Source organism: Peromyscus californicus, unplaced genomic scaffold, assembly GCF_007827085.1.
Source record: "Peromyscus californicus insignis strain IS unplaced genomic scaffold, ASM782708v3 Scaffold_23__1_contigs__length_62951481, whole genome shotgun sequence".
Taxonomy (NCBI): domain Eukaryota; kingdom Metazoa; phylum Chordata; class Mammalia; order Rodentia; family Cricetidae; genus Peromyscus; species Peromyscus californicus.
The window spans coordinates 11,524,427-11,550,282 of record NW_026294534.1 but is presented as its reverse complement, the minus strand read 5'-3'; the positions used below and the strand labels follow the sequence as shown (position 1 = coordinate 11,550,282).

General features: G+C 38.7%; 1 protein-coding gene across 2 annotated transcripts in view; it reads left to right on the top strand.

Annotated features, from left to right (window-relative positions):
• Positions 1 to 25,856, top strand: part of Csmd1 (CUB and Sushi multiple domains 1) — a 1,596,844-nt gene that overhangs the window by 817,164 nt on the left and 753,824 nt on the right. For both annotated transcript variants that reach the window (XM_052751771.1, XM_052751770.1), the window contains exon 5: positions 11,910 to 12,117. In XM_052751771.1, coding sequence (XP_052607731.1) covers positions 11,910 to 12,117 — 208 coding nt within the window. The remainder of the gene's footprint in view (positions 1 to 11,909; positions 12,118 to 25,856) is intronic.

Below are 25,856 nucleotides of genomic sequence, written 5' to 3'. Positions count from 1 at the left end.
ATTTTATCACTGGGATGCACAGTCAATATTAATGACTGATGGGATGTTTTATATTCTTCTTCATGTTAATATCAAAATCTAGTATACATTTTACAATGAACACATACCTCTATGCAAAATATGATACCTACATTTCAAGTTATCAGGGACACCTAAGCCAATGGCTGCTACTACAGCTTAGTCAGTATCTTGATTAATTTAAGTACTTTTATTTATCTTTTCTATTTCTTTTTTGACACATGATCTTACTCCATAGCCCAGGCTGGTCTTACCTAGCAGAGATTGAATCCCTCTGTCTCAGCCTCTTGGGATTACAAGTGTGAACCACCATGTTGAGTCTTTTATACTTGTCCTTATTTCATGTAGAGTTCTGATGCTTTAAATTGATGGTACACAGTTGGTTCCACATACAGATGCAGCTTAATTATAAAATTCGATAAGAAAATGGGTCTGAGATAACAAAGAGATCATATGATAAGGATTCTTTCTTATCTTCTGAGAGACTGCTGAAGCATGTTTAGCTGAAAAGGCCCAGAGAGCAGTATCTACTTCGAAATTAGTTTTGCCAAAAGCTAAACATGAGAGTGTTCTTCCCTTGATGGAAGGCGATGTGAAAGTCTTTTGCTGGGAATACCTCCATATTCAATTCTTTAGAACTCATTAATGTTCTTACCAGCATTATATGAAGACTCTTCCTATGTTCCCACACCTTCCTGACATCTGCTGATTTTTTTTTGTATTATGGCAGCCATGTTGAGTGAGATGAGATGGAATCTTAGTATAGTTCCTAGAAGATATTGTTTTGGATTTATCTACTTTTTGTTTTTGTCTTTTAGTTAATTTTAGCTCTTGGTCCATGATGACACAGTCATGCAGCATTCCTTTTCCACATCTTCGCTGATTGGAACCCAAATGTGCATACGCCTAATAACAAAAGATGCTGAATATGCTTCAGAAACCTGCTGGCTATTTGTTGTTCATCTTAAAAACTGCATGCTTCTTGGTTGCGTTGTTTGTTCTTTCTGATTTCTAAATTGTGGTTTCCTCTCTGTATGCTGGGTGTGCCACTTAGAAGAATTGGCAAATCTCTGATTCTGCAGATTTCCCCTTCATTGTGAATTGTTGTGGTATGTTTGTTTTGTTGTTGTTTCTTTTTTTGTTTGTTTCAGGACTTTTTTAATTTTACACAATCCAAAATGTGATCCTTGTTAAGTATTTTTGGAGCCATTACAGTCCTATCCAGAAAGCCACTGTATATCCCTGGACCTTAACATGTTAGCCCTGTGATTTCCTCTAGTAATGTTAAAATTTTATTAAGATATTTGAACCATTTTGAACTTATTTTTTAACACAGTGAACAGAACTTAGTTTCTGTTTTCTACTTGTGAGTGTGTAGTTTTCCCTGTGCCACTTGTTAAAGAGACTATCGCTCCTCCCTAGGGAATCTGATGACTTTGTGGAAACTTATGGCTGTATCTCTGTGGGCTCATTTCTGGGTCCTCTATTCCATTCCATTATCTCTGTGCCATTTTGATCACTATCACCCTGAAGAATAAGTTAAATCAGGCCTTGCAATGCCTCCAGGATTGCTCTGACTATTGGGGGATGTTTGTGTTTCCATGTGGATATTAAGATGCTTTCAAATATTCCTGTGAGAGGAGTAATTGCAGTTTTGTTTGTGATCCCATTTAGTATATAAAACACTTTCAATAATACATTAATTTTAAAATATTGGTTCTACTCCATCCATGAGATGGGAGGGTTTTTTTTCTATCTTCTAGTGTCTTCTAATTTCTTTCTTTGGTGCATTATGCTTTCCATTGTATAAATCTTTAATATTACTAGTTAAGTTTATGCCTGGAATTTATTTTTTTCTTTATTCAATGACTTGTGTATTTTTTCTGTGGTCTATTTTTAATGGTGTTGTTTTCCTGAATTTCTTTTTCATGTACTTGTATTGCCGTATTGACTTCTGTGTGCTGGTTTTGTTATATGCTACTTTGTTGGGGATGGATGGTCATTGTGTTTAAAAGTTTTAGGTAAAGACTTCAGGACTTTTTAAGAATAGGAACATATATAATCTGAAAAAAAGACTAATCTTACTTTTTGTGTTTCCTGCTTGTATCTCTTTTCTATCCCTTCTTGATCAAGATAATATTTTTAAGCACAATAATGAACATGAATAATGCATTAAGCTGGACTGGTGCTGTCATTAGTTTGGGAGGCAATGTGTTCCATTTTTCTCTTTCACTGTGATGCTGATACATACATACATATATATATATGTGATATTGAAATATAATATTTCTGTTTTATATATATGTATATATGTATTATATATGTGATATTGAAATATAATCTTTCTGTTTCTAGTTTCTTTAGGGATTTTATTATGCAGGGATGTTGAAATTTATCAAAAACTTCTCACCTCTTGAAATGGCTGTGCACTTTCTGTCCAAGACTCTTTTAATGCATTGTTTTATATTTGTTTACTTATTAGTATAAGTTGATTCGTCCTTACATTCCTGGTATGAAGCCAATTTTGATGGATTGATTAGTTGTTTTATTGAGACAGAGTCTCTCTAAATGACCCAGGCTGGCCTTGAACTCATACTAATACCCACTCCTATTTCTAAATTTCTGGTTTGAGCCATCACAACTGACTTGAAAAACTTCTCTGATATCTGTGAATTACTGAAAAAAAAAACAATACAAAGTCATTATGGAGATAACAAATGTAGGCATTGTATATAAGTCAGAACATTCCAGAGTAATTAAACCAATAGGATAAATATAAACATAGAGATTGAAAGAGACATGTATACACGTCTTAGAGGTGACTCACTTGGGGGACCGGGCATATTATATTTGTGAGCCAGAGAACACCCACAGTCAACAAGGACAGTCAAGTCTCATGTTCATGACATAGAATTTGTAATGATAAACCCAATGTCTGATGTGTCAGCATTGTGTCTAAAACTCAGCAAAGATGAGGTTAAGGCCAGTTCTGACTTCCTAGTTTTTATAATTTTCCTCTACACTCTACTTCTCTGGCATAAGTAAAAGAAGGAAATTTCATTTGGTGATTGCTTGTCTGTTTTATTTGGAAGCATGATCTGTAAATCACCAAAACAGATCATTGGTAGGAATGCTCTGCTTATTCAATGAAGGACTATCCTCATTTCTCTTTATTTAAATATGTGTATTTAAGATAAACATGTACACAAATGTGCCAAAACATAATGTCACTGCTAAAAACAGTTTTAGGGAGTACAGAACAGAGCAGCTCTTTTGGTATTTTTGGAGGTCACTTACTCGATCCATTTAAGGAGAGTGTAGACTCTTAGAAGCTTTTCTTTCTCAGAGAGAAAAATACCATTAAATAAAGACCAGAAATGTTATCAAGGTGCCTTGATCAAATCTGCTAAATAATGCATGCCTGTAATTGTTCATTTTTTTCTCTTTGACTGCTTGCCAAATAAATACCCAGAGACTTGTTCTTACTTATTAATGCCTGGTCTTAGCTTGGCTTGTTTCTAGCCAGCTTTTCCAACTTAAATTATCCTGTTCTCTTTAACTATGTTTTGCCTCTGGGCTTTTTTTAACCTTTTTACCTTTATTTATTCTATATATCTTTCTTTTCTTCTTACTCTGTGGCTGACTATGTGATTGGATGGCTGGCCCCTGGTGACTTCCTCTTCTCATTTTCTTTCTCCTCCTTTTAATCACTAGATTTCTCTTCCTATTTATTCTTGCTGCCTACCATCCCCACCTATTTCTCTCCTGCCTAGCTATTGGCCATAAAACTCTTTATTAGACCAATCAGGTGGTTTAGGCAGGCAAAGTAACACAGCTCTACAGAGTTAAACAAATTCAACATAAAAGAATGCAACACATCTTTGCATCATTAAACAAATATTCCCCAGCATAAATGAATGTAACACCTCTTAAACTAATATTCCACAATGCATGCTCAGCTTCAATTAAAATAGTTTATAGCGAAGATACCTTTAACTTATAAACCTTGTACCAAGTGGCTATGGTGACATGTATCACTTGCCAATGATGTATGAACTGTCAGTCAAGACATCTAACTGCAGATGTTCCACTAACGAAGATAAAGGAGCAAAGAGAACTGAGACAATGGAGCAGGAGAAGAGCACGGTAGACCTGCCCTGCTTCATGGAGCCCATACTCCCTGTGATGATCTGAAAACAGCTGTGCCTGGTCACTTGTATTACAGAGTCCTGCTGCAAAATGCACCAGAAGTGATCTGTCCTGTCAGAAGTGGGTGTTCCAGAGGAAGACTGCATGGGACACACTTCATCTCAAAAGTTTAGCTTTAAACTAAGACTATGGCTTTTGACAATTTCATTTTATCCATGTTTTGCATAGTGAACAATATATGCCAATATAATTCTTACTGAAATTGGAGAAAATGTATGGAAAGGAGTATGGGAGCTATCTCTCAATATAAAATTATACTAAACCTTGTCTCCAAGGTTGACACATTGGATCTGCTGCAGGATACATTGAAGCATGCCACTCATTCTATTTCATTGCATCTTGTTTTGTGGGGCTGAGGAGAGTGTTCAGTAAAGTGTAAGAAGATGAATTTTATTGCAGAATCCACATGACAAGCCAGGTAATGCAACATTGTAATCCCAGTCTTGGGGAGATGGTGACTGACAGATCTCTCAGGCTCACAGGCCAGCAACCTAGATGGCTGAGGGAATACCACACCAGTGAGAGGAGTTGTCTCAAAAATCAGAGTGGATACCACCTGAAGAATGACTTAAACTTGATCTCTGAACTCCAGGTACATGTGAGAATTCAAAGGAACACACACAGAGAAAATACAATCTTACAACATGCTTAGATGATAATAAAAATGCTCATTGCAGTTATTTTCAGTTTTATGCATTTCTTTTTCACGTTTTTCAATCATTATTTTCTGGGTACAGACCATGCTATGTCTCAAACAAGCCATGAAGTCCCATGTGTCTGATCATAAATTAAATACATGCCTAAACATATTCCATTCACCATGACCTACAGTGATATGGGGCATTTAATAGCAAGAACTTTACCCTTAAGATTAAATATCACCCCACCTAATTAATGTAACTTGAATGGGTAATTTCCTGGAGAGCCTCAAGTCCCGTATCAGTTACACTGCATGGATATTCTCTCCATCCTCCAGGAAGGACTAGGCCTGTGGCATGCTCTAGTTACACACTTGCCTTATTGCTGGTGTTATGGTCACTGAAAAGTGAGAGAAGAGAGCACAGGAGGCAGTGGACTCCAGTCTCAGAATGTCTTGAGTACCTACCCTTGTTTATCACAAACATCCCAGGTACCAGGGACAGATTCTGCTCTGGATATCACAGTTAGTGATCTCCCTCCACACAGTTTAAATAATGAGTATTCACAGTATTCATATCTCTCCAGCTCCTCTCCAACTATTTTTAACCACACGGTAGTAAGCATGACTTTCTTTCAGACCTGAGTCCAGTATTGTTCTGGATGACAACAGCATGGAGGAAATACAGTGAATGATTCAAATGCCCAGGTAATCTTCAAGTGAACATGAGAGGTGAGGGCATGGAGGGCTGAAGGCAAGAAGTGCATCAGTGCCAGGATCAAAGTATACTGGGGCCTAGGGGTCAGTAACTTATCATGTTCAGATACTTGAGTGAATGATCTTGGGATATGGAGACTGGGAACTGAAAACATGTGATGTGGTAAATAGAAGCTATGGAAAGTCATCACCTTTTGTAGAAAGGGATGGAGAAAGTGATGATGATGGTGAATGAATGAGCTGGGGCCAAGAAGTTAAAAGATGAATGAATGAACCAAGAGGCTTCATTGTTCAAAAGATTGCCTGGGTTAACACTGGAATAAGCATTGAGATAAATCTCTTGGATGCAGGGTCTGGAAAATACAGAACTGAGCTAGTAGTTTAAATATTCCAGAAATAATAATGACACATGTGGAACTTTCTAGATACTCAAAAGAGAATAGCTATTGTATTCTAGTGACAGGAGATCCAGAGCTGTGGATCTATAGAAGAAAGATGAAAGTGATCTAGAAATGCTAGTGTTAACCACAGAGGTGGATATGTCTCCTTACAGGTTGGTAGGAGACAGCCTTGATAGGGCTTCAACCTGTGCCATCCAAAGATGACATCATCTTCCACTCTGAGGATGGACAGCTTTTCTCAGAAGTTACTAGCATGTAGAATCTTCATTTATCACTTGAGTTTACAGTTGCACATTTTAGTCCATAACCAAGTGAAGGCTGGACAGGAACTCAAGGCAGGAACTGATTGTCAAGAGCTGATGAAGAATCCATGGAGAAGTGCTGCTTACTGGCTTGTTCCTAGTGGCTTGCTCAGCCTACTTTCTCATAGTACCCAGAACCACCAGCCCAGAGGTGACACCACCCACAGTGAGCTGGACCCACCCACATCACTCATTAATTAAGTAAATACTCTACAGAGTTGCATCCTATGTTGGCATTTTTTCTATTAATATTCTTTCTTTCCAAGTGACCCTAGCTTGAGTTAAGTAGACATGAAAACCAGTCAGCACAAGGCTCAACACATTGTAAGGAATCTTGATAATGTGACCACCTTTACTGAGACAAATAGAAGAAGCCTCTGTTCACAAAGAGCAGTTAGAATTTGCCTAACCACGAATGTGTGCTTCAGCATTATTATTCATTTTTTCTTCACAATAAGCCATGAATGGATACAGGGTGCTCCCATTGCATAGTAAACCAAAGTGGAGCACTGAGAAAGTAACAAGCTCCCCCAAACAGCCACCAAATAAGTAGTACAACTTAGTTCAAGCCTAGGCAATCTGACTTCAAGTTCTGTGGAGCCATAGTTTTTAAGAATTTCATATATGAGTATTATATTCATATCTTTCCCCCATCTCCTCCTTCAACTCATCCCAGGTACCCCCACTCACTCCCAAATTCATAAATTTTCTTTAATCATTATTGTTATTATTGCACATATGCATACATATTTTAATCAACCAACTACTGAGCCATTCAATTTATGCTGATATCATATATGTTTTTAGAGCCTATTTAGGATTGGACAACCTCTTGGGGGACTTATCACTGAAGAAAACAGATCCTCTCAGCATTGATTGACTGTAGCTCTTCATGTAGGAGTAGAGTCTCATGAAATTTCCACTATGTGCTTTGCATGGCAACTGGTGATGTCATTATGCAGGTCTTGTTTAGGCATGCATATTCTTGCAGCTTCTCTGTTATTTCTAGAAGACACCATCCAGTAGCAGGCATCCTTTATGTTTTAAGTAGGAGAGAGACAGTGCAGGCCCTTGCCAACATTTAATTTTATAAAGTTAACACTGACATAGGATGTCCTGGACTGGTTTCAGGAATCACAGACCCTTGGTACACACATGCAATGATGGTAAAATGTGGCTGCATTCCATCTTATTTTAATGACTCATTAAAGAGTTCTTTATAACATGGCAAATTTAGGCTTCTAAATCATGTTCTGTTTGATGCTTTGAACTGTGTGTGTAAAATAGATTTTAGCTAGACATATATACCTATCAAGGGACATTTTAAATTGAGAAGAAGACTTTTCAGAAGGTCAAAACTCCAAGAGGGAAAATAAAAATCTGTGTCCTTTGTTGACACCCAGAGTCATTTCCCACTCACAGAAAGAAATAGAGTCGGGTTCATCTCTCGTTAAAAATATTGCCTTCTGCCTGGATTAACTCAGACACATTCAGACTTACTTTATGTGGTCAACCTTTTCTTAAAGTGAAAGATCTTGCAAGAATTCAACATAGATTTAAAAAAGTTATTTCCCAGTAGAAAGCTTGTGAGGGAGCCATGCCCATGCCCGTGGCTCTGCTGTCACATTTCCACATGGGAATCTTATGGTGACAGTTTCTGAAAAACTGAGTTAATTAATTGATGTCCATGCTCTTCATTCATTTAAGAAGTATGTGTTGTATGATAAATTTCATAGTAAAATATTATCCCAGAAACTTTGATGCTAAGTTGCTCTTTTTTGTAAGAAAGGAAGGGATGGGGTTTTAATAGGATTTATTTATTAGATTCCCATATTTTCTACATTCTAAGTATAAATTCCTATAAATATAACAAAATTATTAATAAATCCCTAAATTGCTGATGGTGTTTTTATTGTTTATCAGCATTTAAGGGATGAAAGAAACCTCTGATATATTAACATATATCTAAATATTGGCAAAAATGATTTAGCTTGTAAAATAATCATCCTTCATGTGTAGTATCTCACTTATAACTATACATAAAATGTTTACTAAAACATAGCATATTTCAATATAGAGCTGTGTTTTCTGTTACAGGCCCAGACAATTCTTGAGAACACTTAGGCCAAGAAACACATCTCTACCTGAATTATCATTGTTAAGGAATTTAACTTTTTTTCTACCACACATGCATTTCTCAGGGCTAGAGATGAATTAGTGAGGACTATACACCACAGTACTCTGATAACTGTGCTGATCATTAGGTCTTTCTAAAGCAAAAAATAATAATAATAAATGTAATTTAGTTTAGAAAAATTGGATAGCTACATCTCTTTATTCAGTTCTCTTACTTACAGTTTTTATTTATTTATTTATTTACAGAAAACAATTGTGTGAAATAGATCAAACTGAGACAGTTTTCAAATAATATTACATTTTCTCAAATCAAATTGCTTTACGTAAACAGATCATTGGGAAAGTCTATGAATATTACCCCTGTTTTAATAACTATAAATAAGTCAAACATCCCCTAACTAATAGCTCTTCTTGACTCAAAGTTACTAAACCATTTTAACAGGGTGTTATGTCTCATAACTGGAAGTCTATGTATGCAAACAGAACTAGTGAGGGCATGAATTAAACTTACAGAACCCTTGTGAATGCTGCTGGAATTATCACTTATTACAACTGGGACCTGTCACAACCGTTATTTATCAGAACCTCGGATGATAGCGAGCTTCCTAAAAGCACAAATATACCCATGGCCCCAAATGCCAGTGGTGCTGAGATTTAAAACCTAGAGTTTTTAAAATCTCTATGTCATCTGTGCTGTATTAGAATTTAATTTACTTCTTTATCAGGCATGTTCAAAACAAACAATTATATGTGTAGCTTGGGAACCATGTGGAGTTTTGACTGCTTCTGCATTCGGTTGCAGCCAATCAAGAAGTGTTCATTGTGATTTCACTGGCTGGTTATTCTCATCTGCTTTCCTATGAGTCAGGCAGAAATCAGTGAATGGAGATGTGGAGCTGTCCTTGGTGCTGCACGATTAGTAGCCGGTCATGGACCTGGATCTTACAGAATGATGGAGAATAACATTACAGCATCCTAACACACGTGTGTCAGAGGAAACTTAGAAGAGTGGCTGTCAAGGCCTGATAGATTTTTAAAACATAGGAATATTCTTGGGATCTGAAAACAATCCAGGAAATGTGGATCATGATACATTCCATGAAAATTAGTTGGGAGTTGTTTCTAATTTCTTCATGCTTCGTTTAATGGAAATGAAAGATTGTGACATCCTCATTTATACATGTAGATTGAAAAAAAAGAACATGAGCTATTGCTTTGTCACATCTGTTTTGCTCATAAATTTAAGGTAAAATAGATTACCAATTCTAATTAGAACAAAATCTTAAGAATATCATTCCCCAATATTCATTTATTGATCTTGTGGATTATTTTTATAATTAAACAAATGCTTGACTACACTGTTAAATTTAAATTCTCCAAATGCTCATATCACAGTGAGAACACAATACTTACCATTTCTGATCTTCTAATACCTACTATTCATAAATTGAAATGTTGTAACCTCATGTTTGTCTCCATATTTCAAATAGCAGATATCGTAGGCTTTGTATGTTTTGCAGTAAACTCTTTAAGTTGATTAATTTTTAATATTAATTGTTGGATCTTCTTATCCTATTTTACAACTTCTTAACATTTCATATTTGATAGATTTTTTCTTTATACCAGCAATCAGAACTCCATCTTCTGGCAAATGTGATAAGGGAATAATAGAAAACTTTCCTCATAAACACTTATGTCAGTGGGCTTGTGTCAAATTCTCAAAATAGTTATGAATCAGATTACTAGAGTTCTGCAATTCACCAGATTAAGTGCTATTACAGACTGGTAGCACAGTTTGAAATTGGCTAAAGCTACATAGTACATTTGGGGTCAATTCGGACTACATATTGCCACCCTGTCTCAAAAGAATAATACACAATAAAATGGTTATAATAGACTTGAATGTGTTTAGCCTAACATTAGTCAAATTATAAGTGATTTTAAAATTTTCTCTTCATTTTGAAATATCTAGCTTGTAAAATTCAATCACAAGTACAGATTCAGAAAAATGATGCATGTTTTCATCTCTGTCAGCTTCTTTCGTATTTTTCTTCCTCTGTTTCATTTTCTATCTTTTGTCTTGCTTATAGCATTTTTCTTCATCACTGTGGCCATAAAACCATGCCTCTTTTCTGCCCATTGAATGAGCGAAGGCCACAATGATTGCCTTCTTGTCCAGTATCCCAAGGGCTTCTGTGATCTGACATTCAGTGGTATTCTAAGAACAAATAGCTCATTCAAGTTTGAGTTCTTAGACAGGGGAAACATGTAGTAGACACACAGGGACTTTAGAAGCTACTACTCTTTTCACACATGAAAAGAAGAAACATGATTAAAATTTGAGGTCATTTCAGAGGGTAACATGCTACCAGTTGTCACCACAACAGCTCTCATAGGATGTTAAAATAATAAAATGTTCTTACCACAGTGTGTGCACACAGCTCTGGAGTCATCACTTTACACCAGCTCCACTCTGAACATGGTTAATGCTTTTAACAGTGGGAGATCATGCATGAGGGCTGCAGGTGGATGCTTGGTCCCTGTAGAGCTTCAGCAGATAAGCATACCACATGCATGGTACTGCAATGTCTTCCCATACAGCTTGCATATCACCTCTGGTTACTGAGGTCTTTATCTGAAGAATCCATTAAAGTTTATTCTGAAGATTTTCAGTTTAACTTCTGCTGGACTCTTCTTAAATATGCCCACTTCAGAGTTTCCTGTTGTAAAATTGTGGCTTGTAGATCACCATAAGAGAATGTTAGGATCAATACCAGTAATTTTCCCTCTAAAACTCTGAGAGACTGTAAACAATTAGAATAATTATGTGGATGTGCATCTCAAAAGTTGAATTTAAATGAACACATCTCAGTCCTTCAACTATGACATTGGATTCTAGCTCCAGTAGTGAACAGTGTTTGGTGAACTTAGAATAATAAAACTAGTATTGCTATTTTTAAAGTTGGATTTGCATTCAAGCAATTCATTTTGGTAGCATACAGGTAAACCACAGAGAAGAATAAATTCTAAATATTAAGAAAAGTTATGTTATTTGTTGATGATCATTTATTTGTATGATGTATTCATATATAAAAATGAAAGTTTTAAGTAGTATTTACACATGTCAACATACTGTGCAGTTCCATACACAGTAAATAGTAAATATAAAGTTCTCTCTTGCATCACCCTATGAAGAGCTTGATTGCATTTAAGTGCATATTTAGGCATTTATTTATGTGTTAAATCCACTTTCTTGTCAGTTTTATTCATTTTCCCACTATGACATTGGGTTGATAATGGAATTTAACTTTTAGCTTTTTGTACACCAACTGTGAAGCTAAATTAATCACCTAGAAATGGCCTTTTAAAATTATCTCCATTCAAAATTCAGAAAGTATTTGATTCTGGTCAATAGGAGCATTTGTGAACATGCTCATGTGTGACAGATTTCTGAGAACTGAGTTGCTTTTGTTGTTTCTGCCCTTGCAGCTGAGGGAGCCTGCGGAGGAACCCTCCGGGGAACCAGCAGTTCCATATCCAGTCCTCACTTCCCCTCAGAGTATGACAACAATGCTGACTGCACGTGGACCATCCTGGCTGAGCCTGGGGATACCATTGCTCTTGTTTTTACGGACTTCCAGCTGGAGGAGGGATATGACTTTTTAGAGATCAGCGGAACAGAAGCACCATCCATATGGTGAGTTTGGAGAAGTCACATGACTTCTCAGGTGTCTTTGCTTCTAAGAGAAAGAGAATCACTTGCTGTCCATGGATAGTTACTGGCCAACTTGAGTAGTATTTTTTCCCTTGGCACTTTGCTATAACTGATTTCAGTGTCTGAGATGTCTCTGTACTGGCATTTGAAGCTGGAGAAGAGATGTATGTACTTGGATTTCCTCTCCTTCTCTCATGTTACAATCAAATTTACCCAGGAGGAGCTTAGGGAGAGCCTGTGGCCTTGGCTTTCGTCTAGAGTTGACTCCATTTGAGCAGATGTTGTTATGCTTTGAGGTTTATTTTCATTCTTCTTGCAAAGTGGTGATGAACTTGGCTGTGGGAACACATGTTCCTGCCACTCTGTGAACAGGGTAACACAACAGCAGAAGCACCTGTGAAGATACACCTCAAACAGAGTGAACATGGACTCTAGTCTGATGTGTGACCAAGACTATTGGAGGCCAGCTATTGAGTGTGTGCCAGAGAAGAGATTGAGGATTGCAGTTTGATCAGTTACAATTGTTCTGAGGCACAGAGCTGCTTGCAGCAGAGCCATTTTGTCTCTGTGAGAACAGTTTAAAACATGGAAAATTAAAAGAACAGATTTTTAAAGGAATTGGTTCCTGCTTCATGTTTTTAAGCTACCTGTTGCTAGTTGGACTTCATTTTGCTTTAATTATTTAAATGATTCTAGGACTTGAAAGTTGTTTCAGTTGCCTAGTTTGGGTCTTGAACCATGAATTAATTTGAGAATATACATTCACAGGAAAGATTGGCCACAGGTGTGCAGGCAGTGAAGGAAATGTTAACGTATTTCCATGGGTTTCAATTGTGACTTCAGTTCAAAGTTGAAAGGATGATAATGCTAAATTCGAAAACCGCCATTACAAGATCCTGTTTTACACAGATCGTTAACATTGCATTGAATCTTACTTTGTTTTATAAAAACCAGATCTTCCATGTTCACACAAATGGATAAGTACTTTCTTCTCTTGAGTCTTATTTCCCTTATGTTAAATATTATTCCAATTAGAGAAGTAAAGATAAAAATAGAACTTCTTTCTAACACAGCCGTATGACTCCTGGGCACACACCCAAAAGACTGCATCCTACTAGACTAATTTTCACATCCATGTTTGCTGTGGCTCTACGTGCAGTTCAAAGGAAATGGAATCAACAAAGGAATGTCCATCAACATATATTGAGTGAATAAATAATGAATAATGGAATCGTGGTATATTAACACAATGAAATTTTATTCATCTGTAAAGAAAAATGAAATTTGAAAAATGAAAAGACCTGGAAAATATACACTAGGGTGACCCAGGTTTAGAAAAAAGACAAATTTTGCATTTGTGTGTGTGTGTGTGTGTGTGTGTGTGTGTGTGTGCGCGCGCGCGTGCACGCGCATGCTTATGTGCTTATATTGGAATGAGGGCCTAGAAAACTAGAAACCAGTTGCTCTTGCAGAGGGCCTGGGTTCATTTCCCAGCACACACACAGGTAGCTCACAACTATCTGTAACTCCAGTCTCAGGGGATATGACACTCTCTTTTGACCTCAGTGTGTACTACACAGGTGTGACATCCATGCAGGCAAAATGCTCATATACATAAAACAATAAGATGAATACATATAATATGTATGTAAATGCAGAGATCAGGAGACTAGAAATGGGGGCATAATGGGAATAAAAGGTTTTTAAGAAAGATATCAGGAAGGTATTATAACACGTGATAAAAGTAGAAAGAAGAACATGGGGGAGAGTATTACATGGCAAGTTTCAAGGGGACAGCTGGATGAAAGAATGGTGTAGGGATCAACCTAGACTAAGTACAAAATGCCTTTGGGAAACCTGTTACTGTGCACTGATTTAAACAAACTATACAGCCATTCTCATGAACTGTTTGATTTTTAAACTTGAAAAGACTTTGGCATTAGCTGCTGTGGGATGTCTTTTTGTACACCATGAATATATGTTGCTCTGGTTGATTGTTAAATAAAGCTGTTTGGCCAATGGCCAGGTAGAAAAAGTTAGGTGGTACATTCAAACTGAAGAGAGAGGAAGAAAAATGAGAGGAGTGAGGGGTCATATGCTTCTTTCTTCCCTTTTTTCCATTTTATCCTGGCATGATCAGGCACCAGATGGCCTAGGAATTGAACCCAAGTCCTCTGGAACATCAGGCAGTGCTCTTAACCACTGAACCATCTCTCTCCCCTTTTCTTCCTCTCTCTTCATTTTGAGTGTATCGCCTAACCTTATTCTGCCTCCCCATTGGCCATACAGCTTTATTTATCAACCAATCTGAGTAACACATATTCATGGCATACAGAAAGACATCCCACAGCACTTCTCCTTTTCTGTCTAATCAAACAGGAAGATTTTAACTTTAACACAGTGAAATTACATATAACAAGTAGTTATCCAGCAAGAATTACAGTTACAATATCTACTCTATTGTATTTGGCAAAATTAAAGAAAATATTTTATCATCTATCCTATATTTGTAAGTCTAAAGTTTCATATCTAATTTATCTTTTATCATGATTAAGGAAAACTATAATTGTAACTATCCAGTCTTCAACTCCATCAAAGACCCCAGAGTGATATAATATTACCTAAGTAAACAGGAAGTGCATTGTAAGCAGCTTCCACAATTTTGGAAAGGACAGAGACAGCTGGCTGCCTGGACAGTAATCCAAAGTTCCTCTGCAATGTTGGGGCATCCATCTTCAGCCTATAGGCCTAGAGTCTCTCAGTCACTTTTCCCTGTGTCCTCTGCGAAGCAGAAACCTAAAGGACCATTTCGCCTTGTTTTGGAAAAATTCAGTAGTCTTTTTCCTATGGGTCCCATATGTTCAGTTTACACAACATATTATCAAGCAGTCCAGGCAAGAGCAGTTTCTTGCCTAAATGGCTAACTTTTGCCATATGGAGTTTCTTCAATACCCATTATCCTCTTGGAAGCACTTGGTATTGTCAGGGGCAGATGCATCTCATTTTCCAGAAAACTCTAAGTTTTTAAAACATTTCAAATGCCATATTCTGTAGGTCTTTGAAGTGTTTGAAGATAATGTACCTAATTGAAATATGTCTACATATACCTAGAAAACTTAACTTAAGCTGCGCGGCAACTTTGGCTGTTGACTCCACCCCATTCGGTTTCCCAACATGGCAAAGTTACATTAACTGCCAATTCTGGGAGCCATGCTCACTGCCAACTCTGGGAAGTAGTAGGTCTGTGCTGCCATCAAGCAGCATGTAGCCCAGAAACCTTTTTTTTTTTTCTATACTTGCAAAAGGTAAATCCACAAAGCAGTGTGCTGCATGGCTTGGAGACACTTCTGTGTTCTATGGTGGGAATCTGCCATGCTGTGGTTGGAATCTGCCACATTGTGCTCAAGCTTGAATGCCACAGTGTCTCTGTGCTGCTGCGGCATCTCTGTACCACAGCCCCCATCAAACATGAGAACTAGGAAGTCATTTTTAGTTCAGTTTTAGAATTTCTTTTAAAGTTCTCTAGGTTTTACAGGGAAACTCTTATCCCATGTTGGATGGCCAAATGTAGATGGAATGTTTCTCAGTCCCACCCAGTCCCACAGTCCCACAGACACTTATAAAATAATCACCCAGAGGCTTATATTAACTATAAGCTGTTTTGGCCTATGGCAAGAAAGCTCACAGCCAAGTGGGAAATCCAAGCAGAGATACAGAGAAAAGAAGGGTGAAGTTGGGAGAGATGGCAGCTGCCCCCAAAGGAGCAACAGAATGTCAACAGACTGGTAATGCCATGGCCAAGTGGCAATATATAAATTAATAGGAATTTGTTAATTTAAAATGAAAGAGTTAGCTAGCCGTTTTTCTTCAACCTCTTGTACTTGTTAGAATTCTTGTGTATCTTGTATTGCTAAGAATCAAAGCTATGAACACAGATGCTGACTGAAAATCCACTACTGTCCTGTATTCCACCCTGAGTCACATTACCAGTCACTCTTTGATCTTGCACCATGCCCTAGGGGGCCACATTTAAATGCCTTGTAAGTTCATAAGAGACAAAGTCAGTCATTAAACATCAATCATATGCCTAATTTTTGCCAATCATTGTTCTACAAACAGTGATACAAATAATTCTAGCTTTAATTACACACACACACACACACACACACACACACACACACACATATATATATATATATATATATATATATATATTTAAATGAAAAACTACTTTATAACTACATAAAGTGAATGGAAAATATGTGGTGAATGAGTCTCAGAAATTACTTGGTTATCTTTAATTTGTGGGAATCTGGACATGTTGGGTGTTGACTGATGGCCTTGCTATTAGGTGTCAGGGTGGGAGAGAGATTGGAAAACAGTGATGAACTTAGTGTTTATAAAGTTTAGTGATGGCTTTTGCGAAACAAATTTGATGTAATAACAGGAGAAAGTGTGGGATTTCAGGTGTCAACGTGAGTGACGGAAATATGAAGTGAAGCCAAGGCAGTTGCCAGGGAGATGAGGCATAACCCCAGAAAGGGGAACCAAAGCAGTTGTCAGGGAAATGATAGTGACCCCAGTAAGGGGAGCAGCTCCTTCCTGTGCGGGTGTCACTGAGGGGACAAAGCGCCCCAGTTCAGCTCTGCTCAGGGACCAGTGTTCCTGCATTTCCTTATTCATCCCAAGTGAATATTCTTCCATCATTCCCCAGCCCTCTCTTCCCTTCTACTCGTCTTTATTTATTTCTTTATTCATCACAGATAAATTTGTTCCCTTTGTCCCCTGCCCTCTCCCTTCCTCATCTGTTCTTCCCTTCACTTTTGCTCTTCTCTCCTCTCCTCTCCTCCTCTCCTCTCCTCTCCTCCCCTCCTCTCCTCTCCTCCCTTCCCCCTCTTCTCTCCTCCCCTTCCCTCTTCCCCTCCCCTCTTCTCCTCCTATGCTTTTTATTACCCTCCTTCATCACAGATGGTTCTTCTCCTCCCCTGCCCCTTTCTTGTCCTCTCCTGTCCCTCCCTGCTCCACTTTCCTCCACTCTCCTCCACTCCCCTCCACTCCCCTTCCCTCCCCTCCCCTCCCCAGTGCAGCTACCACAACCCATGGGCAACAAGCAACAGTGGAGAGCATCATTGTTCGGGTAGAAATTGTCCAGCTCTTGAGAAAGACCCAATTTCTGTGACTAGGATGGGGAGACTTTCTTCAGCTCCCTGAGATCCCCATAGACAGTTTCCAGGAAAGTTGGAGGGAAAGTGATTAGAAGGACTTTGTCCCTGCAAGCTCCTGAACTATAAATTGCGCTGTGTATTGTCCCAGCCTGTCCCCATGAGTGGCATGCATAGACTGTATGAAGTTACAATCCTACCCCTTCATTATGAGGATTACTCATGGGGTCCCATTTTTCAGAAATGCAAGAGCCCTGCAGGATGGATTTGTCCTTATGGACTCTGTCTTAGAGATTTATTGCTGTGAAGAGACATCATCACCACAACAACTCTGATAAAGGAAAAATTTAACTGGGGCTGACCTACAGTTTCAGAGGTTTAGTCCATTATCATCATGGCGAGAAGAGGGCGGCTGCAGGCAGACATGGTGTTGGAGAAGGAGCTGAGACTTCTAAAGCTTGAGCATGTAAGACCTAAAAGTCCTCCTCCACAGTGACATACTTACTCCAACAAGGCCACACCTCCTAATAGTGCCATTCCCTATGGTCCAAGCATTCAAATACATGAATCTATGGGGACCATTCCTATTCAATCCACCACAGACTCTTAGCACATTATCTGTTATATGAACAAAAGACTGGGGCACAAGAAGGACAATAGGACGGGCGGTGGTGCACGCCTTTAACCCCAGCACTCGGGAGGCAGAGGCAGCCAGATCTCTGCAAGTTCGAGGCCACCCTGGGCTACAGAGTGAGTTCCAGGACAGGCTCCAAAGCTACACAGAGAAACCGTCTCAAAAAAAGAAGGACAATGGAGAGCAGGGCCCCCAGAAAACAGCCACAACGTTGGGTTCTGAGTCCACCATGGTTTCATCACTGAGCCTCAGCCTTCAACTGCACAGCACTGGAAAGCATCAGTGTCCCGACTGGGATGCACCATTACTCAGCTGCACAGTCCTCCTGTGCCTTGGAGAGGATGCGGCTGCTGAGGAGACAGGTCCACTTAAGAACCATGTACCATTGTATACCGAAGGAGAGAGGGCAAAGGGCTTTCTTATTTACTTTACTTTGGTGACACTCGGTGCTTATTGTAATTACAGAGGGAATTATCTTGACGTGTCCATATGGAGTGTTACTTTAAATGGAAAAATCACATCAAGCCGATATTCTTTGGTGGAGGCTGAAAAGAAAAAGGATGGTTTTCTTAAATAACCATCAAGCCCACATGAACACACTTCAAATTTAAAATAGAATAATTGGGAACATGCTTTCAAGATTTATACAAATGTGTATTATCTGGCTTATCTTTAAAAAGACTATTATTTTACTATAATTTTAGTGACAGTCTCTGAAATGTTTAATGGCCCAAATTGGTATATTTAGAAGATTTATCCATCCCAGGATTGCAAGGAAAGTAGGGAGGAGGATGAACTTGGCCTCTTCTCCAAAACAAGGTTATGCCTCAGAGGCAGGAGGATCGTGCTAATGGCTGTGAGTGCAGAGAGGGCACACATGTGCAATTTTCCAATAATCTGTTTTTAAAGACAACAAGGGCATGGTAAGAGGGGACTACATGGAAAATTGTTGAGAATAATAATGGGATTAGCTTTATTTTCATTACATTTTGAGTGAAATTACCAACTCCACTAAAATGTCTTTGCTCTAAGTTGCCATGGCTACAGAAGAGGCAGCCTCAGTGAAGTGAATCTCATTTGCCAAACATGCATATGTACTAAATGTAGGGTGTGTTGGGGATTTAAACATCACTACCTGTATGCATACTGAATAGGGTAAATTTTTATTATTATTATTATTATTATTATTATTATTATTGATTGTCATATAGTCAGGTAGACTTCCTAGTGACACTTAAGAACAGAGCTACTGTTTCTAGTTGACTTTGCAGCAAGCTCTAGTTATAGTTTTTATTATAAATTTTAAAACTGTGCTGGAGAGATGGCTCAGTGGTTAAGAGCACTTGTTGCTCTGACAAAAAACCTGGGTTCAATTCTTAGCACTTACATGGTGGATCACAAGCATCTATAACTTCATCCCTAAGGGAGCTGATGCCCTCTTCTTACGTCTGTGGGTACTGCATACATGGTGCACCTACACACCCATACATATAAAATAAATACATCTAATACAAATAAAATTTCAAAAAAATTTTTTAAAGCAGCAAAACTGTCTATGGTTTTATCCTCCTGAAGTGATTTGATGGTGTATTCTATGCCTCTAAAAATACCAAGAATGAAAGTTGATGTTATTTCTGAGTGAGTCAGCTGCAGTTTCTAACTTCAGACATAAGGGTGGAAGAGTGAGGACTGTATCTTCTTGGTAGGGGACCGGAGAGAGGATGTGTGCTCTCTTCATGCGTCAGGGAATGTGTACAGCTGCACAGAACTGTAAAGGAAGAGCAAGGACAAGCATGGAGACTTTGCCCTGCCCCAAGATGAGTGTTCCCACCTCAAGCTGTGCAGGAAGAATCCAGCAGCCTTAGCAGGTCTTCCTGGGCAGGGCCAGAAGTCCTTCTACCATCCTTCCTTCCCTCAGGTCTCCCTGCCTTAGCCACAGGCCATATCCCCACTCAGAGACTCAGTCTCATTTCCCTGCAAACCCCGTTGTCTCTTTGTAAGGTTACACAGTTACCTGCCTCCATGCTGCCATCCCATGCTGGCCAGTGTTTACAAAGTTAGCAAAATGATTAGAGGGGTGTCTAGGTGAAGAATTTCATAGGAGATATGCAGAGGAAACACTGTGGAATCACCCTCCAGCAATTCTCACTAATTTGTGTGGCAGAACCTCCCTGATCCAATTTGTTATTTTGTACAGTAAGAGGAAAGCCCAGTAGGTAACTAACCAAATACCCTCTCCTGCCATGGCCTGGGTGTGATTCCCTTCCATGGAAAAACAACACACTGTATAAATGTACTTTATTTTGTTCCCATTAACCCAGCACAATTTCACTATTAAATCAATCTAATCAGTAGCTGGCTGAAGCCAAAACAAGACTTCAAGGAAAATGGAGCAGCCCAGTGAACTTCAAAGAACCCTTGAAGGGTCAATTAATGCCTACAATGTTTATCCAATGTGTCACTTAATTGATAATTGACTTGGTGTATGTTTAATTTCTAATGAAGAAGGTTACAGAGCTCAGATGAGCAGCAGATTCTCCACAATGAACCCTTCCCCTCACCTGCCCCAAACACAGGGAGGTTTGCCACTCACACCTATCCACAGTATTGCAACTGTTTATTTTGGATTCATTCTAGAGAAAAGTCACAAGGTATTACAGAGTGAGGTGCTGCCTGCTCTCAGCCTAGTTTCCTCTAGTGTCTCATATTACTTACAAAGAAACTTAAGAAAGAAAGGTTTGTTTGGCAGTACAGGGCATGGCGGCAAGGAAGAAATTGCAAGGAGGGAAATTCTCCCTCCAGTGGAGGTGTGGGAGGCCAGTCAGCAAGCAGAGAAAGGGATGTTAATCTTGTATTCACTTTCTCATGTTTTTATTCACTCAAAGACACCATGTAACCTTGCTGTCCACCTTCAGGGTAGATCTCTGTTTCTCTGGAAAGTGTTGGAAGACACTCCCAAAGGTATGTCTCATGGCTGGTTCTAAATTCCTTCCACTTGATGATCATAAGTAACCATCGCATAGCATAACATAACACAACCACAGGGTAATTGTGTAAACCAAAATGTCTGCACTTAACACCTGGCTGCTAATGAATGGGCAGCTCTTACTTGGAATTTTCTAGCCATTGTACTTAGCCTGTTTTCTATGCAGAAGTCCATCTAGGGACTTGCATGAGATTCAGTTCTATTTATTTGGACTCCTCAAACCTACCTAAGTTATTTATATTTCTTGGTTCTATGACCTTGTAGAACCAATTTGGCCATGGCTATTTGGGGAACAGTGTAGCATCACTGAGGGTTCCTTGGGAGCTCAAAAAGCCATGGATCCATGCCCCCCACTAAAAATAAGGTTGTTTCTATTGTAGTTTTCATTACAAATTTTAATTCAGGACTGGTCAGTATGGTGCACATTTTTAGTCTTAGCACATGTGTTCTGAGACAGGGGAATCACTCATTTGCAACCAGCCTTGGCTAACTAGTGAATTTGAGGCCAGCCTGAGGCACATAGAGAGATTTTTTTCCCAAAAGATCCAAAGGAAAAAATTTTGATTGCAAAACTTTTACTCCACAAACATGTTGGACAGTGTATATGCACCTTAGTTTTTTATGGAAGCAAGTAAAATAAATATTATACAGATGCACACATATGTGTGTGTGTGTGTGTGTGTGTGTGTGTGTGTGTGTGTGTGTGTGTGTGTGGATTCTTCCATGACATCACACATTAACTACTCATCTAAGAATATAGTTAATGTATCACTGCATCACTGCAGCCTTTATTCTACACTTACTAACCAATGTATGCATTTTTTAAAAAGCTGTTTGAGCAGTACACTTTTCTAAAAGTTATACTAATGATCATATTGGCAGAGCACTTCTGGCCAGGCCAGAGCAAGCTGTGTCAGCCACAACCCCTACAGATGCTGTTACACCCATGGCATGGGTGAGAAAAGTGGGGCCCAGAGAGGTTGCAACCATACGTCACGATCAGTGACACATGTTTGAAGAGGAGCAGTGACAAACTGTATCTTTCCCCATTTAAACATATTGGGGTCTTACCTCATTACCAGCTTTAAGTCAGGAAGGTCAATGCCATATGCTTATGCTTTGATGGGACCCAAAAATTCCCTCAGTAGCTTTGGGTCCTGGTAGACACCAGAGGAATCACCAGGAAAGGACTTTAGGCTTAGCCCCATTTTTCTAAGGCGGTATCTCCATGAACTTCTCCTTATATCTTCTTCTTGATATGATCAACTATAAAACTGTGTAATAATTTTAACAAGTGTCACTTACACATCATATACATTACATGCATGCATACATACATATGCACACATATAATATTAGTATAAATCTTTCAAAATAGAACATGAATGGCTGAAGTTATCTTAAACTTAGCAGCTAAATGTGAGCAGATGTTTCTCTATGATCTTGACCATTTAAGTGTTACATTAATGGATTAGATAAAGACCAGCTATATCCACACCATTGCTTCCAGATCAGGATTTATGGTAGATACCTGTTTACTTTCAACGTATTGGATACTTTCAGCAAATGATTAACACACACACACACACACACACACACACACACACACACACACACACACAGACACGCATATACCCACACCTAAACACCTATTTTGGTGGTCACACTTCTCTTTCCCTTGCATATGGTCCCTTATTCTGGAAACAAGCAAACAACAGAACAAGTTCAGTTAAGTTGGCATTGTTGAGCCAATTCACCATCAGGGAACACACTGTCCTCCCAGGGTATGTTGTACCAGCCATGATCTTCATTCCCCAAGTCAGTGTTCAGTGATGGGATGTCACTCTTGAAGGTTTTGATATCATCACTTAAACTCTTTCTCTAAACCTTGGATATCGAATTTTCATCTTACAAAAGTTCACACAATTTCATGGAGAACTGCTTAGGAGAATAAAGTAATTTGTGCAATATATATACCTCCAATAATATTCATTTATCACTCCGGTTCCATCCTGTGGGCTCAGGCCACAAGGCTTTTTGGGTCCCTTGAGCAACAGCAGCCTGGAACACTGACACTTCTCAGCTCTGACGTCATTAAATGAAAATATCTATATTGTTCTGATTTTTCCTCATTGTTAGGAATCCTTATGTTTCCCTTATTATTAGGAGTACATTGTCATCTCACAAAGATATAGATTTTTGTCAGAATAGGTGGCACTTAGGCATCTCTAATATACCCCTTAGTTTTTGTTTTATCTCATTATATTTTACTATATTATCTGTTTGTTTTCTAATGAGAGACCCCAAGTGGGTCGATCTGTATGAGAGGGGAAGGTGGGGAAGAGCTATGAGGAGTAGAAGGAGGGGTAATCAGGATATATATTACATATATATATATATACATACATATATATATGTATATATATATGTATATATATATGGATATATTAATCAGGATATATTATGTGAGAAAAAAGTCCATTTTCAATAAAAAGTGGGGAAGAAAAGAACTACATCCTAAATATGTTTTAAAGTCATTCTTCTCCCAAACCCAATTACACCAATGAGAAAAACAGAACAAAATGATTTTTCTGAATCAAATGCCTAAAGTGGGTCTGCTGCACAGTGAGACCTTCTTAGCCCACACAGACAGAGCTGGCCACCTCTCTTTCTTACTTCCCTTGTTCCTCTCTCCAGACACTGTAGCACAGTTGCTGGGCATGGATTGCTCCCTCAGACTGTGAGCCAGACATAAGATCTAGTCTTGGTTTTCCAGATTTGCTCTTTAAGTCCCAGGTGCTTGTCTGGAGACTACAAGTCATCATGGTGTGACCTGGAGGGCTGCTAAGCAGAACTATTAGGGGACATCTATAAAGCTCTGAACACAGTGCTTGCAGCCTCTTGCCTTAAGAAGATTGCTGCCATCCAGCTATAAGCTGTAACTAGATGTGTGAGTTTATTGCATCAAGAAACTGATGGACAGAGTTCAGATTTCTGCCCTAAATGCAGAGCAATCTTTTTCAAGTCTAATGTTTTTATAAAATTGGTTTAATTTGCCTACAGTTTTAGACACTTACGCTTCACGAACAGCCTTCAGATGTTTTCAATTACACACAGTTCCTCTACATTCAACCTTTAAAATATTTATTTTGTATTTATCAATATAGTCTGTGAAAGTGAAAAAAAAACATTAATATGATTTTGAAAGAACACAAATTCAGTTCCTTATATATTTAGGGGATTCTGTCAATAAAATTTATAATTAACCACAATAACTGTGCCCATTTCCAGAATCCCTGCAGACATCCAAGCCCAAGCTGCCCAATTCCCTCATATAAATATATTAAGGATTGCATATAACCTACTGTATACTCTCCCTATACTCAGTGTTACTTGGACTATGTAAATCAATGTAAATGTTCTATAAACTTGTACTATTAAGGAAATAATTATCAGAAAATGCATGTACATATACAGTGCAGTTTTGGGAGGGGTTGTTTTGTTTTGTTTTTTTCCTGAGGTCTGTTGATCTGAGCTTGATGCACGCAGTGATCCAGAGCTATAGTGTGTATAGTGTGACATCCCTGTCAAGGAATATGCCTCTCATGAAAATTGTGTAAGCATTTGAGTGGTCCTAAGATTCATGTCTTGCCAGCATCTAGGGCAGTGATTCTCAACCTTCCCAAGGCTGAGACCCTTTAATACAGTTCCTCATGTTGTGGTGACCACCCCAGCTGTAAAATTATGTTCATTGCTACTTCATAACTGTAATTTTGCTTCTGTTATGAGTCATAAATATTTGGGGGGATAGAGACTTGTCAAAGGGGTTGTGACCCACAGGTTGAGAGCCACTGACATAGGCGATAAGGATGTAATGGCTGAGAGCTGTGCATCTCTGTGGGCTGCACATAATTAAAGAGCTAATACTGTAACTAATTATTACCCATAACTTCAAGTTTTCCCGAGAAGCAAATACCCATTTGGGTTTTGTATTATTTCAACACTGAATTTAAGCACTAACAAGATTTTGTGGCCTCTACAATAAGCTCTTGGGGTATCAATATTGAATAATCAGATGGGATCTGCCATTAATTTTCAGATTTAGATTTTCCAATCTCCTCCTCAGATAAACCAGCTCAAATGTGGAGCATATTACCAGGTAGGCTCAGAGGAAAGGGGGAAACAAAAAGATTCCAGTAGCTTTCCACATGCACAGTGAGTAGACCCTTCTCTGCCAACAAGTGAGGGACAAAACCCAAATAATTCTGAGCTCTTTTGAAGAATGGGTGTTCAAGGTTGAGCAGAGTCCCTTCCTGCCTTTTCAGGGCTCTTGATATGACTGTAAAGTGAAATTCTGAAGGTCAGGTGGGAGGTATTAGTGTGAGAACATGTTTTATCAAGAAGCATTTCTTTAGGACAGGATGTTATAATCACTTGGCATCATTTAATCCACCAAGACTCTGCTGCACCACAGGGCCAGGGGTTGAGCTCCTACACAGTCACGTTCTGTGTCATACTGAAGGTGATCCAAATCTGACCAGCTGTTTTTGTTGTTGTTGTTGTTGTTTAATCTCTGCTTTACCAGTCCATTCCCTTGGTCTGTCTTCTAGTTTGTGAGGAAAGTCAAGATGTCTAAAGAGAATTGGTCCTACAAGGGTAAAGATTAAGTATTATATTCCTCCCCTACAAAGCTAGATCACATGGTTTAAATGGTCATACTCCCCCATGATTTGGATTACCAACAATAAAGCATGATTGATTATATTTGCCTTCTCTGGGTAAAGATTAGAATTTAGAACAGAAATTCCTCCAGTGGTAGGTGTGCAGGGCCAGTGGACCATGCCATCAGCCATTGTCAAGCTGTGAATATGAAGTGGCAAGCCAGGAGCACAGATGCAAAGATGCCTGCAAAGTGAGAGTGCCAGTGAGGTCACTACAG